We start from the raw sequence: 16,189 nt of genomic DNA, 5'->3' as shown, positions 1-16,189 counted from the left end.
CAGCAGTCTAGGTAACTAAATGCTACAGCAGTCTAGGTAACTAAATGCTACAGAAGTCTGGGTAACTAAATGTAGCTGTGAAATGCTACAGCAGTCTAGGTAACTAAATGCTACAGAAGTCTGGGTAACTAAATGTAGCTGTGAAATGCTACAGCAGTCTCGGTAACTAACATTTGGCTCTTGTTTCTCTTCAGAAAAAGTCTGCAAAGCCAACGAGCTGAAAGAAAACAGATCCTTCTCCAGCCCTGTGGCGGAGAAGCTGTTTACACACACGCCCTCTACCCGCCCGAACCAGCGGGACCTTACTCAACCCTCCCCAGACAAACCACGGCACGGTAGGCAAACACTGTCTGTGGGCCCGATGTAGGTAATATGGCACCGTATGGCACTGGTCATTAACAATAAAGCCTGTGGGGTTAGAGGTCAAATAACACCCTGTGGGGTTAGAGGTCAAATAACACCCTGTGGGGTTAGAGGTCAAATAACACCCTGTGGGGTTAGAGGTCAAATAACACCCTGTGGGGTTAGAGGTCAAATAACACCCTGTGGGGTTAGAGGTCAAATAACACCCTGTGGGGTTAGAGGTCAAATAACACCCTGTGGGGTTAGAGGTCAAATAACACCCTGTGGGGTTAGAGGTCAAATAACACCCTGTGGGGTTAGAGGTCAAATAACACCCTGTGGGGTTAGAGGTCAAATAACACCCTGTGGGGTTAGAGGTCAAATAACACCCTGTGGGGTTAGAGGTCAAATAACACCCTGTGGGGTTAGAGGTCAAATAGCACCCTGTGGGGTTAGAGGTCAAATAGCACCCTGTGGGGTTAGAGGTCAAATAGCACACTGTGGTCAGAGGTCAGGGCTCAAATAACAGGCTCTAAAATTAAAGGTCAATCCAGCACCTGTCCAGTAAATCCTATTTGTTCTCACGCAAGCCGCCTTACCCTTCCTCCCTCTCTGTCTTACCCCTCCTCCCTCTCTGTCTTACCCCTCCTCCCTCTCTGTCTTACCCCTCCTCCCTCTCTGTCTTACCCCTCCTCCCTCTCTGTCTTACCCCTCCTCCCTCTCTGTCTTACCCCTCCTCCCTCTCTGTCTTACCCCTCCTCCCTCTCTGTCTTACCTCTACTCCCTCTCTGTCTTACCCCTCCTCCCTCTCTGTCTTACCCCTCCTCCCTCTCTGTCTTACCCCTCCTCCCTCTCTGTCTTACCCCTCCTCCCTCTCTGTCTTACCCCTCCTCCCTCTCTGTCTTACCCCTCCTCCCTCTCTGTCTTACCCCTCCTCCCTCTCTGTCTTACCCTCCTCCCTCTCTGTCTTACCCCTCCTCCCTCTCTGTCTTACCCCTCCTCCCTCTCTGTCTTACCCCTCCTCCCTCTCTGTCTTACCCCTCCTCCCTCTCTGTCTTACCTCTACTCCCTCTCTGTCTTACCTCTCCTCCCTCTCTGTCTTACCCCTCCTCCCTCTCTGTCTTACCCCTCCTCTCTCTCTGTCTTACCCCCTCCTCCCTCTCTGTCTTACCTCTCCTCCTCCCTCTCTGTCTTACCCCTCCTCCCTCTCTGTCTTACCCCTCCTCCCTCTCTGTCTTACCCCTCCTCCCTCTCTGTCTTACCCCTCCTCCCTCTCTGTCTTACCCCTCCTCCCTCTCTGTCTTACCACTCCTCCCTCTCTGTCTTACCCCTCCTCTCTCTCTGTCTGACCTCTCCTCTCTCTCTATTTCTCCTCTCTCTCCCTCTCTGTCTTACCCCTCCTCCCTTTCTGTCTTACCTCTCCTCCCTCTCTGTCTTACCCCTCCTCCCTCTCTGTCTTACCCCTCCTCTCTCTCTGTCTTACCTCTCCTCTCTCTCTATTTCTCCTCTCTCTCCCTCTCTGTCTTACCCCTCCTCCCTCTCTGTCTTACCTCTCCACTCCTCCCTCTCTGTCTTACCCCTCCTCTCTCTCTGTCTTACCCCTCCTCTCTCTCTGTCTTACCCCTCCTCCCTCTCTGTCTTACCCCTCCTCCCTCTCTGTCTTACCCCTCCTCTCTCTCTATTTCTCCTCTCTCTCCCTCCTATTCTCTCTGTCCCCTCTACTCTCTCTCTTTCTCTTTTCTCACCCTCTTTCCTCCCTCTCTCCCAGTAGTCAGTAGGTATAGGTGTCCAGTGTGTTCGTACCAAGCCCAGTGTCAGAGGAGTCTCAACCATCACCTGGCTTCACACACTTCTAAGACACACACCACCGGCTTCAACTACTACTACAGGTAACTACTACTACAGGTAACTACTACTACAGGTGACTACTACTACAGGTAACTACTACTACAGGTAACTACTACTACAGGTAACTACTACTACAGGTAACTCACACTGCCTGCTTCAACTACTACTACAGGTAACTACTACTCCAGGTAACTACTACTACAGGTAACTACTATTACAGGTAACTACTACTACAGGTGACTACTACTACAGGTGACTACTACTACAGGTAACTACTACTACAGGTAACTCACACCACCTGCTTCAACTACTACTACAGGTAACTACTACTACAGGTAACTACTATTACAGGTAACTACTACTACAGGTGACTACTACTACAGGTGACTACTACTACAGGTAACTACTACTACAGGTAACTCACACCACCTACTTCAACTACTACTACAGGTAACTACTACTACAGGTAACTCACACCGCCTGCTTCAACTACTACTACAGGTAACTACTACTACAGGTGACTACTACTACAGGTAACTACTACTACAGGTAACTACTACTGCTGGTAACTACTACTACAGGTGACTACTACTACAGGTAACTACTACAGGTAACTACTACTACATATGACTACTATTACAGGTAACTACTCCAGGTGACTATTACTACAGTTGACTACTACTACAGGTAACTCACACTGCCTGCTTCAACTACTACTACAGGTAACTACTACTACAGGTGACTACTACTACAGGTGACTACTACTAGTACAGGTAACTACTACTACAGGTAACTACTACTACTACAGGTAACTCACACACACACTACAATGATCATTGCCCCTCCCCTTTAGGTGTCATGTGTGCGGGTTTGAGCTGGAGGGGTGGAGCCTGTTCCTTGGTCACATGACGGAGCACAGCGAATGGGAGCGCGATGCGTTCACTCTCCGCTGCAGTGTGTGTGATCACTCCACCAGTGAGGAGCGGGCCATGAGGGCTCACGCCAGCTCTCACACACTTGGAGAGGCAGCGAGCCAAGACTACCTACAGACACACCTGTTGGGAGGCCACACCCCCAAAGACTTACCTGATGGTAGAGACAGCCCACAATCTGGAGAGCTCAGGTGAGGGTTAACCACTAACTAACTAACTAACTGACTGACTAACTAACTACATGTTAACTAACTAACTGACTGACAGACTGACTAACTAACTACAGGTTAACTAACTAACTAACTGACAGACTGACTAACTAACTACTGGTTAACTAACCAATGAATTAACTAACCAACTAACTAACTGACCAACTGATTAACTACTGGTTCACTAACTAATGAACTAACTAACTAACTACTGGTTAACTAAGTAACTAACCAACTAACTAACTGTCTGACTGACTACTGGTTAACTAACAAGCAAACTGACTGATAACTGACTGACTACTGATTAACTAACAAACTAACTGTCAGGATTTGGCCAGGGTGGTTCCGGGTTTTGGTCAGTAGATGTCCCCATTGTGCTTTTTGTCCCTATGTTTTTCCCTTGATCCCCATTATTATTTGCACCTGTGTCTCGTTTCCCCTGATTGTATTTAAACCCTTTGTTTCCCTCAGTTCTGTGCTCTGTGTTTGTATGTTAGCACCCTGCCCTAGTGTTCTGTGTGCTCTTGTCGATTCCGGGTGAAGTTCTTGTGGTATTCTGTTTTTTGTTTTTGTTTATTTTTTGGTGAGTTTCTTTTGAGGTCTTTTTGTGTTTTTCCTACCACCTTTTGGATTTGCCATTTTTTGCATTTTAGGATTTTTTCTTTATTAAATACACCGTCTTAAGTACTGCTGTGTCTGCCTCATCTTCTGGGTTCTGCTGTCTATTCATGGCTCAGTTGGTTAAGTGACTGTTTCTCACTCCGGAGACCCAGGTTCGAAACCGGGTCCTGACAGAAACACAGAGCCAAAAATGAACCCAGAGGCAGCCAGTTCCCAGGACCTTTTGCCACGCTGTCCCACCACCAGGAGACTGTCCAACGCCACGAAGCCGCCCTGGTTCAGCAAGAGGCCTTAATGGCTAGACATTCTCATCTTCTGTCGGAGATGCTGACTTCCATTAAGAAAATATCTGATCGACTTACCCCGGCAACAGTTTCCGTCCCAGTACCTCAGGTTCACGTACCCATGGCAGTTAACCCCCTGGCTGAACCTCGTCTTCCACCTCCCCAACGGTTCTCAGGTGATCCAAGTGCTTGTAAAGGCTTTCTCACTCAATGTTCTCTCTCCTTTGAGCTGCAACCCTCGTCGTTTCCCACCGACCGGTCTAAGATCGCATATATCATCACCCTGCTGTCGGAAAAAGCCCTGGCCTGGGCTACTGCTGTGTGGGATGCCCATAGTTCCTGCTGTGCCAGCTACTCTGCCTTTGCTGAGGAATTCAAACGAGTGTTTCAAGGCCCAAGCAGTGGTTCTGACTCAGCCAAACAGCTCCTGACTCTCCATCAAGGTTGGCGCAGCGTGACGGACTATGCCATCCAGTTCCGCACGGTGGCAGCAGCGAGTGGCTGGAACAACGAGGCGCTCACGGTGTGCTTTCTGAAAGGCCTTTCCGACACTATCCAAGATGAACTGGCCACTCGGGAACCACCGGACAATCTCGAGTCCCTGATCAAGTTGGCCTCACGCATTGACCAGCGTCTGAGAGAGAGAGAACTCAACCGTAGACCTCTAGCCCCTATCAGTCCCAGCTCCGAGTCCCCACCTTTATCATCGCTGGCTCCACCGGAACCCATGCAGATTGGACGCATCTCCCAGGCTGAGAGAGACCGCCGGATGAGGGAGCGACGCTGTCTATATTGCGGCAAACCGGGCCATTTCCGTTCCACGTGTCCCGGGCTCCAGGGAAACGCTCTGTCCCGTACAGACCGGGGGAACTGTAACGGGAAACATAACCTCCTCCCATCCGTCCAACTCCCGTCTGCTCATTCCAGTCACCCTCTCCTGGGACAACCACAAGCTTCACCTTCAAGCCTTGGTAGACTCTGGAGCCGCAGGTAACTTCATGGATGGTGTCTGGGCGAAGGAGAATGGCGTTCCCTCTGAACCTCTAAGTGACCCCATGAGGGTTACTACATTGGATGGAAGCCCTTTGGGATCTGGACTTGTCACTCATGTCACTACCTCCTTGAGACTTTCAGTTTCACAACACCAGGAATTGATGAACTTTCATTTGATCTCCTGTTCCGAGTTCCCTCTCGTCCTTGGATACCCCTGGCTTCACAGCCATAACCCTCACATCGACTGGTCTGTGGGCACTATCAAGCAGTGGGGTCCTACGTGCCAAGCTACTTGTATTTTCCAGAATTCCCCGAGTTCTACTCCCGAGTCTTTAGAATCCATCGACCTGACCCGAGTTCCCGAGTGTTACCATGACCTCAAACTGGTGTTTAGCAAACAGAGGGCCACCATGCTACCACCCCATAGATCTTACGATTGCCCCATCGACCTGTTTCCGGGCACTTGCCCCCCAGGGGTCGGATCTTTTCCCTATCTCCACCCGAACGAGCTGCTATGAATACCTACATCAAGGACTCTCTGGAAGCAGGCCTCATGCGTCCATCAACCTCCCGGCGGGAGCAGGGTTTTTCTTTGTGGCCAAGAAAGATGGTGGATTACGTCCTTGCATCGACTACCGGGGACTCAATGACATAACCGTCCGTAACCGTTACCCGCTACCCCTTATGGCCACAGCCTTCGAGCTGCTCCAGGAAGCAGTTGTTTTCACTAAGCTTGACCTGCGGAACGCATACCATCTTGTGCGGATCAGACCTGGTGACGAGTGGAAGACCGCTTTCAACACGCCTACTGGTCACTATGAATACTTGGTGATGCCCTTCGGCCTGACCAACGCCCCAGCGGTGTTCCAAGCGCTCATAAACGATGTGCTTAGGGATATGCTTAACATATTTGTGTTCGTTTACTTGGATGACATCCTCATCTTTTCGAGCTCCCTTCAAGAACACACTAAGCATGTCAGACAAGTACTCAAACGCCTCCTGGACAGCCATCTGTACGTTAAGCCGGAAAATGTGAATTCCATTCATCCCGAGTACAATTCCTGGGATTTGTAGTGGAACCCGGTCGAGTCCAAATGGACCCTAGGAAGGTAGGGGCGGTAGCGGATTGGCCCACCCCCAAATCCGTTAAGGATGTTCAGCGTTTCCTGGGCTTCACAAACTTTTACCGCAAGTTCATCAAGAACTTCAGTTTGGTGGCAGCTCCTCTCTCAGCTTTAACCAAAGGTGGCAATGCAAGGTTTTTGTGGGGAAGAGAAGCTGAGACGGCCTTCCAAGGACTCAAGCAGCGCGTCCTCTCTGCTCCCATCCTGATACTACCGACTACGGATGAACCATTTGTGGTGGAGGTAGACGCATCAGAGGTTGGTGTTGGAGCTGTCCTGTCTCAGAGGGGTGAAGACAAGAAGCTTCATCCGTGCGCTTTCTTCTCACACCGGCTTACCCCGACTGAGAGGAACTACGATGTGGGGGATCGTGAACTCCTAGCGGTTAAGATGGCATTGAAGGAATGGAGACACTGGCTCGAGGGGGCTTCTCACCCGTTTCAAGTGCTTACGGACCACAAAAATCTGGAGTATATCCAGCAGGCGAAGCGATTGAACTCTAGACAAGCTAGATGGTCTCTTTTCTTCAATCGATTCCAGTTTATCCTCACCTATCGGCCCGGGTCGAAGAATCTCAAACCGGATGCCCTGTCCCGAGTCTACGCTCCTGCCATTCGAGATGACACGGACATGCCTGTCCTTCCTGCTGCTAAGATTGTGGCTCCGATCTCGTGGCAAGTTGAGGATACCGTGAGACGTGCTCAAGCTAGCGAACCAGACCCTAAAGGAGGCCCTGCCAATCGGTTGTTTGTCCCCAAGGCAGTGAGGACTCAGGTCCTTCTGTGGGGGCACTCCTCTCGCCTCACCTGTCATCCGGGCGTAGGTCGCACCTTGGAGTTCATCCAGCGTAAGTTCTGGTGGCCTACCATAAGAGAAGACGTTGCCACTTTCGTCAATGCCTGCCCCGTGTGCTGCCAGGGCAAATCTTCTCACCTCCGCCCTCAAGGACTCCTTCACCCTTTACCTGTTCCCCACAGACCCTGGTCCCATATCTCATTGGACTTTATTACTGGACTTCCTCCATCCCATGGCAATACTACTATCCTAGTCATAATCGACAGGTTTTCAAAGGCGGCCAGGTTCGTCCCTCTGACTAAGTTACCTTCTGCCAAGGAAACGGCTGAGTTGGTAATTAATCATGTGTTCCGAGTCTTCGGCATTCCTCAAGATGTGGTTTCTGACAGAGGTCCCCAGTTCGCCTCAAGGTTTTGGAAGGCCTTCTGCCAACTCATGGGGCTTCTGCCAGTCTATCTTCAGGGTACCATCCGGAGTCCAACGGCCAAACAGAGAGGATGAATCAAGAGCTGGAAACCACCCTCCGATGTATGACTCGTGACAACCCGTCCACATGGTCATCCTTTATTGTTTGGGCCGAATACGCGCACAACACCTTGCGCTCCTCCTCCACTGGTATGTCCCCGCACGAGTGTCAGTTTGGCTATGCTCCTCCATTGTTCCCGGACCAGGAGGCAGAAGTCAGAGTGCCTTCAGCCTTGAGGTTCGTCAGACGCTGTCGGCTTATGTGGAGGAAGACCCGTCTTAATCTGATGCGTTCCTCACAGAGGTATCAACAACAAGCCAACAGACGTCGCCGTCCCGGGCCTACCCTGCGCCCCGGCCAGAGAGTCTGGCTTTCCACAAGAGACTTACCTCTACGGGTGGAGTCTCGCAAGCTGTCCCAAAAATACATCGGTCCCTTCAAGGTTGCCAGGAGAGTTAACCCAGTTTCTTATCGCCTACACTTACCCAGATCCCTTAAGATTAATCCCACATTTCATGTGTCATTGTTAAAACCTGTTGTTTTTCTCCCCTTGTCCCGGCAGACAGACCTCCCCCTCCGCCTCGTGTCATTGGAGGCCAGCCGGCTTATACCGTCCACCGGATACTGGATTCCCGCCGGGTGCAGCGGTCCTGGCAGTATCTGGTGGACTGGGAAGGCTACGGTCCTGAGGAGCGCTCCTGGGTTCCTGCCAAAGACATCCTGGACCCTGACCTCATTCGTCAGTTCAGGGTCCTCCACCCTGAGAGAGCTGGTAGGAACGTCAGGAGCCGTTCCTAGGGGGGGGATTCTGTCAGGATTTGGCCAGGGTGGTTCCGGGTTTTGGTCAGTAGATGTCCCCATTGTGCTTTTTGTCCCTATGTTTTTCCCTTGATCCCCATTATTATTTGCACCTGTGTCTCGTTTCCCCTGATTGTATTTAAACCCTTTGTTTCCCTCAGTTCTGTGCTCTGTGTTTGTATGTTAGCACCCTGCCCTAGTGTTCTGTGTGCTCTTGTCGATTCCGGGTGAAGTTCTTGTGGTATTCTGTTTTTTGTTTTTGTTTATTTTTTGGTGAGTTTCTTTTGAGGTCTTTTTGTGTTTTTCCTACCACCTTTTGGATTTGCCATTTTTTGCATTTTAGGATTTTTTCTTTATTAAATACACCGTCTTAAGTACTGCTGTGTCTGCCTCATCTTCTGGGTTCTGCTGTCTATTCATGGCTCAGTTGGTTAAGTGACTGTTTCTCACTCCGGAGACCCAGGTTCGAAACCGGGTCCTGACACTAACTAGCTGACTGACTACTAACTAACTATCTGACTGACTGGCTGAGTGTTAACCAGTGTATACTACTGCCTTACCTTACTGCTTTCTCCTCTATCCTAACCGTTTACTACCTCTCCACTCCTCTCCTCCTCTCTCTACTCCTCTCCTCTCCTCCTCACTCCTCTCCTCCTCTCTCCACTACTCTCCTCCTCTCTCCACTACTCTCCTCTCTCCTCTCCTCTCCTCCTCTCTCCACTACTCTCCTCTCTCCTCCTCTCCTCCTCTCTCCACTACTCTCCTCTCCTCTCCTCCTCTCTCCACTACTCTCCTCTCTCCTCTCCTCACCCCTCCTCTCCTCACCCCTCCTCTCCTCACCCCTCCTCACCCCTCCTCTCCCTCCTCCTCTCCTCTCCTCACCCCTCCTCTCTGTCCTCCTCTCCTCACCCTCCTCCTCTCCTCTCCTCACCCCTCCTCTCCCCCTCTCCTCACCCCTCCTCTCCTCACCCCTCCTCTCAACCTCTCCTCTCCTCACACCTCCTCTCCTCTCTGTCCTCCTCTCCTCTCCTCACCCCTCCTCCTCTCCTCTCCTCTCCTCACACCTCCTCTCCTCTCTGTCCTCCTCTCCTCTCCTCACCCCTCCTCTCCTCTCCTCTCCTCACCCCTCCTCTCCTCTCCTCACCCCTCCTCTCCTCCTCTCCTCTCCTCACCTCTCCTCTCCTCACCCCTCCTCCTCTCCTCACCCCTCATCTCCTCTCCTCACCCCTCCTCTCCTCCTCTCCTCTCCTCACCCCTCCTCTCCTCTCCTTACCCCTCCTGTCCTCCTCTCCTCTCCCCTCCTCTCCTCCCCTCTCCTCCTCTCCTCACCCCTCCTCTCCTCTCCTCTCCTCACCCCTCTTCTCCTCTCCTCTCCTCTCCTCACCCCTCTTCTCCTCTCCTCACCCCTCTTCTCCTCTCCTCACCCCTCTTCTCCTCTCCGCACCCCTCTTCTCCTCTCCTCACCCCTCTTCTCCTCTCCTCACCCCTCTTCTCCTCTCCCTATCATGTGTTCCTCTGGTTGTCAGTCAACCTCTTTTCTTTCTTCCTCCTTCCGTCTCAGACTTCCTGTTTTGTGGGTTTGGAGTAGAGTACACTGATGTTGTGGTGTAGGTCGTCTAGTGTGTGTTTTGGCCTGTGTTTCTGTGTGTGTGTGTGTGTTTCTGTGTGTGTTAGAGCCCGTGTGTGTTAAGGCCCGTGTGTGTGTGTTAGGGCCCGTGTGTGTGTGTTAGGGCCCGTGTGTGTGTGTTAGGGCCCTGTGTGTGTGTGTTAGGCCCTGTGTGTGTGTGTGTGTGTGTGTGTTAGGGCCCGTGTGTGTGTTAAGGCCCATGTGTGTGTGTTAGGGCCCGTGTGTGTGTGTGTTAGGGCCCGTGTGTGTGTGTTAGGGCCCGTGTGTGTGTGTTAGGGCCCTGTGTGTGTGTGTTAGGCCCTGTGTGTGTGTGTGTGTGTGTGTTAGGGCCCGTGTGTGTGTTAAGGCCCATGTGTGTGTGTTAGGGCCCGTGTGTGTGTGTGTTAGGGCCCGTGTGTGTGTGTGTTAGGGCCCGTGTGTGTGTGTTAGAGCCTGTGTGTGTGTGTTAGGGCCTGTGTGTGTTAGGGCCTGTGTGTGTGTGTGTGTGTGTGTTAGGGCCTGTGTGTGCGTGTTAGGGCCTGTGTGTGTGTGTTAGGGCCTGTGTGTGTGTTAGGGCCTGTGTGTGTTAGGGCCTGTGTGTGTGTGTTAGGGCCTGTGTGTGTGTGTTAGGGCCTGTGTGGTGTGTGTGTGTTAGGGCCTGTGTGGTGTGTGTGTGTGTGCGTTAGAGCCTGTGTTAGGGCCTGTGTGTGTGTGTGTGTGTGTGTGTGTGTGGGTGTTAGAGCCTGTGTTAGGGCCTGTGTGTGTGTGTGTGTGTGTGTGTGTGTTAGGGCCTGTGTGTGTTAGGGCCTGTGTGTGTGTGTGTGTTAGGGCCTGTGTGGTGTGTGTGTGTGTGTGTTAGGGCCTGTGTGTGTGTTAGGGCCTGTGTGTGTGTGTGTGTGTGTGTGTGTGTGTGTGTGTGTGTGTGTGTGTGTGTGTGTGTGTGTGTGTGTGTGTTAGAGCCTGTGTTCGGGCCTGTGTGTGTGTGTGTGCGTTAGGGCCTGTGTGTGTGTGTTAGGGCCTGTGTGTGTGTGTGTTAGGGCCTGTGTGGTGTGTGTGTGTGTGTGTGTTAGGGCCTGTGTGTGTGTTAGGGCCTGTGTGTGTTAGGGCCTGTGTGTGTGTGTTAGGGCCTGTGTGTGTGTGTTAGGGCCTGTGTGTGTGTGTGTGTGTGTGTGTGTGTGTGTGTGTGTGTGTGTGTGTTAGAGCCTGTGTTCGGGCCTGTGTGTGTGTGTGTGCGTTAGGGCCTGTGTGTGTGTGTGTGTGTGTGTGTTAGGGCCTGTGTGTGTGTTAGGGCCTGTGTGTGTGTGTGTGTTAGGGCCTGTGTGTGTGTGTTAGGGCCTGTGTGTGTGTGTTAGAGCCTGTGTGTGTTAGGGCCTGTGTGTGTTAGGGCCTGTGTGTGTTAGGGCCTGTGTGTGTTAGGGCCCCTGTGTGTGTGTCTTCTATCTGAGGTAGTGGTTCTGTTCTGCAGGGTGTATGAAGGGCTGTGGGCCACAGTACTGATGGGAGGGGCTATTTAAATGTAAGTGACATCATCATCATCCTATCTTTTTCATCACAGTCACTCCTCTCCTCCCTTCCCTCTGCTCTCCTCTCCTCTCCTCCCTCTCCTCTCCTCCCTTCCCTCTGATCTCCTCTCCTCCCTCTCCTCTCCTCCCTTCCCTCTGCTCTCCTCTCCTCCCTCTCCTCTCCTCCCTTCCCTCTGCTCTCCTCTCCTCCCTCTCCTCTCCTCCCTCTGCTCTCCTCTCCTCCCTCTCCTCCCTTCCCTCTGCTCTCCTCTCCTCCCTCTCCTCTCCTCCCTTCCCTCTGCTCTCCTCCCTCTGCTCTCCTCTCCTCCCTCTCCTCTCCTCCCTTCCCTCTGCTCTCCTCCCTTCCCTCTGCTCTCCTCCCTTCCCTCTGCTCTCCTCTCCTCCCTCTCCTCTCCTCCCTCTGCTCTCCTCTCCTCCCTCTCCTCCCTTCCCTCTGCTCTCCTCTCCTCCCTCTCCTCTCCTCCCTTCCCTCTGCTCTCCTCCCTCTGCTCTCCTCTCCTCCCTCTCCTCTCCTCCCTCTCCTCTCCTCCCTCTGCTCTCCTCCCTTCCCTCTGCTCTCCTCTCCTCCCTCTCCTCCCTTCCCTCTGCTCTCCTCCCTCTGCTCTCCTCCCTCTCCTCTCCTCCCTTCCCTCTGCTCTCCTCCCTCTGCTCTCCTCTCCTCCCTCTCCTCTCCTCCCTTCCCTCTGCTCTCCTCTCCTCCCTCTCCTCTCCTCCCTTCCCTCTGCTCTCCTCCCTTCCCTCTGCTCTCCTCTCCTCCCTCTGCTCTCCTCTCCTCCCTCTGCTCTCCTCCCTCTGCTCTCCTCCCTCTGCTCTCCTCTCCTCCCTTCCCTCTGCTCTCCTCCCTTCCCTCTGCTCTCCTCCCTTCCCTCTGCTCTCCTCCCTCTGCTCTCCTCTCCTCCCTTCCCTCTGCTCTCCTCTCCTCCCTTCCCTCTGCTCTCCTCCCTTCCCTCTCCTCTCCTCCCTTCCCTCTACTCTCCTCTCCTCCCTCTGCTCTCCTCCCTTCCCTCTGTTCTCCTCCCTTCCCTCTGCTACCTCTGCTCTCCTCCCTTCCCTCTGCTCTCCTCCCTCTGCTCTCCTCTCCTCCCTCTGCTCTCCTCCCTCTGCTCTCCTCTCCTCCCTCTGCTCTCCTCCCCTCCCTCTGCTCTCCTCTCCTTCCTCTGCTGTCCCTCCCTCTGTAGTAGGTTAGCTGTTCACTCTAACCTCTCTCCCTCCCTCTGTAGTAGGTTAGCTGTTCTCTCTGACCTCTCTCCCTCCCTCTGTAGTAGGTTAGCTGTTCTCTCTAACCTCTCTCCTTCCCTCTGTAGTAGGTTAGCTGTTCTCGCTAACCTCTCTCCCTCCCTCTGTAGTAGGTTAGCTGTTCTCTCTAACCTCTCTCCCTCCCTCTGTAGTAGGTTAGCTGTTCTCTCCAACCTCCCTCCCTCTGTAGTAGGTTAGCTGTTCTCCTCTAACCTCTCTCCCTCCCTCTGTGGTAGGTTAGCTGTTCTCGCTAACCTCTCCCCTCCCTCTGTAGTAGGTTAGCTGTTCTCTCTAACCTCTCTCCCTCCCTCTGTAGTAGGTTAGCTGTTCTCTCCAACCTCCCTCCCTCTGTAGTAGGTTAGCTGTTCTCTCTAACCTCTCTCCCTCCCTCTGTGGTAGGTTAGCTGTTCTCGCTAACCTCTCTCCCTCCCTCTGTAGTAGGTTAGCTGTTCTCTCTAACCTCTCTCCCTCTGTAGTAGGTTAGCTGTTCTCTCTAACCTCTCTCCCTCCCTCTGTAGTAGGTTAGTTGTTCTCTCTAACCTCTCTCCCTCTGTAGTAGGTTAGCTGTTCTCTCTAACCTCTCTCCCTCCCTCTGTAGTAGGTTAGCTGTTCTCGCTAACCTCTCTCCCTCCCTCTGTAGTAGGTTAGATGTTCTCTCTAACCTCTCTCCCTCCCTCTGCAGTTTATTAATACAAACTGTGAATGCTTGTGTTTGTCTTTGTGTGTGTGTGTCTTTGTGTGTGTGTGTGTGTGTGTGTCTTTGTGTGCGTGTGTGTGTTCTATGTGTGTGTGTTAATGTGTGTTCTCTTACCTTGTTTTTTTGAACCCCAGGTGCCCTCTCTGTTCGTTCTCCACCAGTCGGCCGGTCTCCATGGTAACACACATGCGCTCGTCGCACTCAACGACGGATCAGCACCGTTGCCGCATCTGCCAAAGGTCGTTTTCACGGCAACCGGAGCTCCAGGCCCACGTCAGGTGTCATCGTCAGGGCAACCAGTACCGCTGCGAGAGGTGTGGCCACCTGGCCCGAACAGCCAATAAGCTGATAGAACACGTGCGTGTGCACACTGGGGAGCGACCTTTCACCTGCGACCTCTGCCCTTACAGCGCCAAACGTCGAGACAGCCTCCGTCTGCACTGCAGACTCAAACACCCCGAACACACACCCTCACACGGACACACACACACACCCTCACACGGACACACACACACACCCTCACACGGACACGGACACACACACACACCCTCACACGGACACACACACACACCCTCACACGGACACACCCACACACCCTCACACGGACACACACACACACCCTCCTGGTTTAGGGGGTCAGACCTTTTTCTCGTCCCCCTCACCACCCTGCTCTCCCTCAGACCCCTCTCTAGCCCCAGACCCTCCTCTCCCTCCCGCTCTTCCTCTCCTTCACCCAAACTCTCTTTCCTAGCCTACCTAGGTCTGACAGAGCCAACCTAATCAACCTCCCTCCTCCTCTACCCCCTTTCTCCTCTTCGTCTCTACCTCTCTTCTCCTCCCTCCTCTACCCCTTTCTCCTCTTCGTCTCTACCTCTCTTCTCCTCCCTCCTCTACCCCTTTCTCCTCTTCATCTCTACCTCTCTTCTCCTCCATCCCTCCTCTACCTCTCTTCTCCTCTTCATCTCTACCTCTCTTCTCCTCCCTCCTCTACCCCTTTTCTCTTCTTCGTCTCTACCTCTCTTCTCCTCCCTCCCTCCTCTACCTCTCTTCTCCTCCCTCCTCTACCCCTTTTCTCTTCTTCGTCTCTACCTCTCTTCTCCTCCCTCCCTCCTCTACCCCTTTTCTCCTCTTCTTCTCTACCTCTCTTCTCCTCCCTCCTCTACCCCTTTCTCCTCTTCATCTCTACCTCTCTTCTCCTCCCTCCTCTACCCCTTTTCTCCTCTTCTTCTCTACCTCTCTTCTCCTCCCTCCTCTACCCCTTTCTCCTCTTCATCTCTACCTCTCTTCTCCTCCCTCCTCTACCCCTTTTCTCCTCTTCATCTCTACCTCTCTTCTCCTCCCTCCTCTACCCCTTTCTCCTCTTTGTCTCTACCTCTCTTCTCCTCCCTCCTCTACCCCTTTTCTCCTCTTCTTCTCTACCTCTCTTCTCCTCCCTCCTCTACCCCTTTTCTCCTCTTCATCTCTACCTCTCTTCTCCTCCCTCCTCTACCCCTTTTCTCCTCTTCTTCTCTACCTCTCTTCTCCTCCCTCCTCTACCCCTTTCTCCTCTTCATCTCTACCTCTCTTCTCCTCCCTCCTCTACCCCTTTTCTCCTCTTCATCTCTACCTCTCTTCTCCTCCCTCCTCTACCCCTTTCTCCTCTTCGTCTCTACCTCTCTTCTCCTCCCTCCTCTACCCCTTTCTCCTCTTCATCTCTACCTCTCTTCTCCTCCATCCCTCCTCTACCTCTCTTCTCCTCCCTCCTCTACCCCTTTCTCCTCTTCATCTCTACCTCTCTTCTCCTCCATCCCTCCTCTACCTCTCTTCTCCTCCCTCCTCTACCCCTTTTCTCCTCTTCTTCTCTACCTCTCTTCTCCTCCCTCCCTCCTCTACCTCTCTTCTCCTCCCTCCTCTACCCCTTTTCTCCTCTTCTTCTCTACCTCTCTTCTCCTCCCTCCCTCCTCTACCTCTCTTCTCCTCCCTCCTCTACCCCTTTTCTCTTCTTCGTCTCTACCTCTCTTCTCCTCCCTCCCTCCTCTACCTCTCTTCTCCTCCTCCTCCTCTCCCAACAGTCACACAGGGCTAATGTAATATGTCCTCAGGACGATAAAGACTGAACTAAATGCAGGATGTCAAAACTAAAACAACAAGGTCTAATATTGTGCGTGTGTATATATTTATATACACTATTACTGAACATAGTCAATAAGGCTCTGCACCCCTGCACTAGTTATATATTACAACTTCCTCTATGCTTCGCAAACATTATTGTGATTTTTATAAGGCATCCCCAAATGGCACCCTTTGTTGTGCACTACTTTTAGCCAAGGCTCATAGGGCGCTGGTCCAAAGTAGTGCACTACATAGGAAAAAGGGCGCCATTTTGGGACGTATCCTTTTATTACATGTATAAATGTCTGCCTTGTCCGTTGGTATATCCGAACTCTACTGGCTCTTGATTGGCTTATAGATTATGTTGTTTTTATGTATAATGACACCGTAGACTAGAATATACTATAATATATATGAATATACTTCTCAGTTCTTCTTTTGGCATCCGGTCAGAATGTTTGGTTTGTCTAAATGTTTTTTTATACAGTATTTCATTATCCTTATAAAAGAAAAGGCTAAACAGGGTTTGCTGTTTGGAATAAGGCTACAGTTTGTCAGCCAGCTCTCAATGTCTACAAATAATGTATCATAAAAATAAAAATAAAAAGTTTTGTTTAATTGCAA

General features: G+C 52.1%; 1 protein-coding gene across 5 annotated transcripts in view; it reads left to right on the top strand.

Annotated features, from left to right (window-relative positions):
• LOC135510198 (zinc finger protein 827-like) overlaps window positions 1-16,189 on the top strand; it is a 65,267-nt gene extending 49,078 nt beyond the window's left edge. For 3 of the 5 annotated variants that reach the window (XM_064930990.1, XM_064930987.1, XM_064930991.1), the window contains exons 7-10: window positions 195-335; window positions 2,111-2,231; window positions 3,044-3,313; window positions 13,609-16,189. In XM_064930990.1, the coding sequence (XP_064787062.1) occupies window positions 195-335; window positions 2,111-2,231; window positions 3,044-3,313; window positions 13,609-14,254 (1,178 nt within the window). In that variant the 3' untranslated portion in view covers window positions 14,255-16,189. Of the gene's footprint in view, window positions 1-194; window positions 336-2,110; window positions 2,232-3,043; window positions 3,314-11,483; window positions 11,535-13,608 lie in introns of all 5 variants that reach the window. The other 2 variants (XM_064930992.1, XM_064930989.1) reach the window with 2 other exon arrangements.

The sequence above is a fragment of the Oncorhynchus masou genome, chromosome 23, assembly GCF_036934945.1.
Source record: "Oncorhynchus masou masou isolate Uvic2021 chromosome 23, UVic_Omas_1.1, whole genome shotgun sequence".
In the NCBI taxonomy this organism is placed as follows: domain Eukaryota; kingdom Metazoa; phylum Chordata; class Actinopteri; order Salmoniformes; family Salmonidae; genus Oncorhynchus; species Oncorhynchus masou.
The sequence above is the reverse complement of the archived record's forward strand: the minus strand, read 5'-3'. Positions and strand labels throughout refer to the sequence as shown.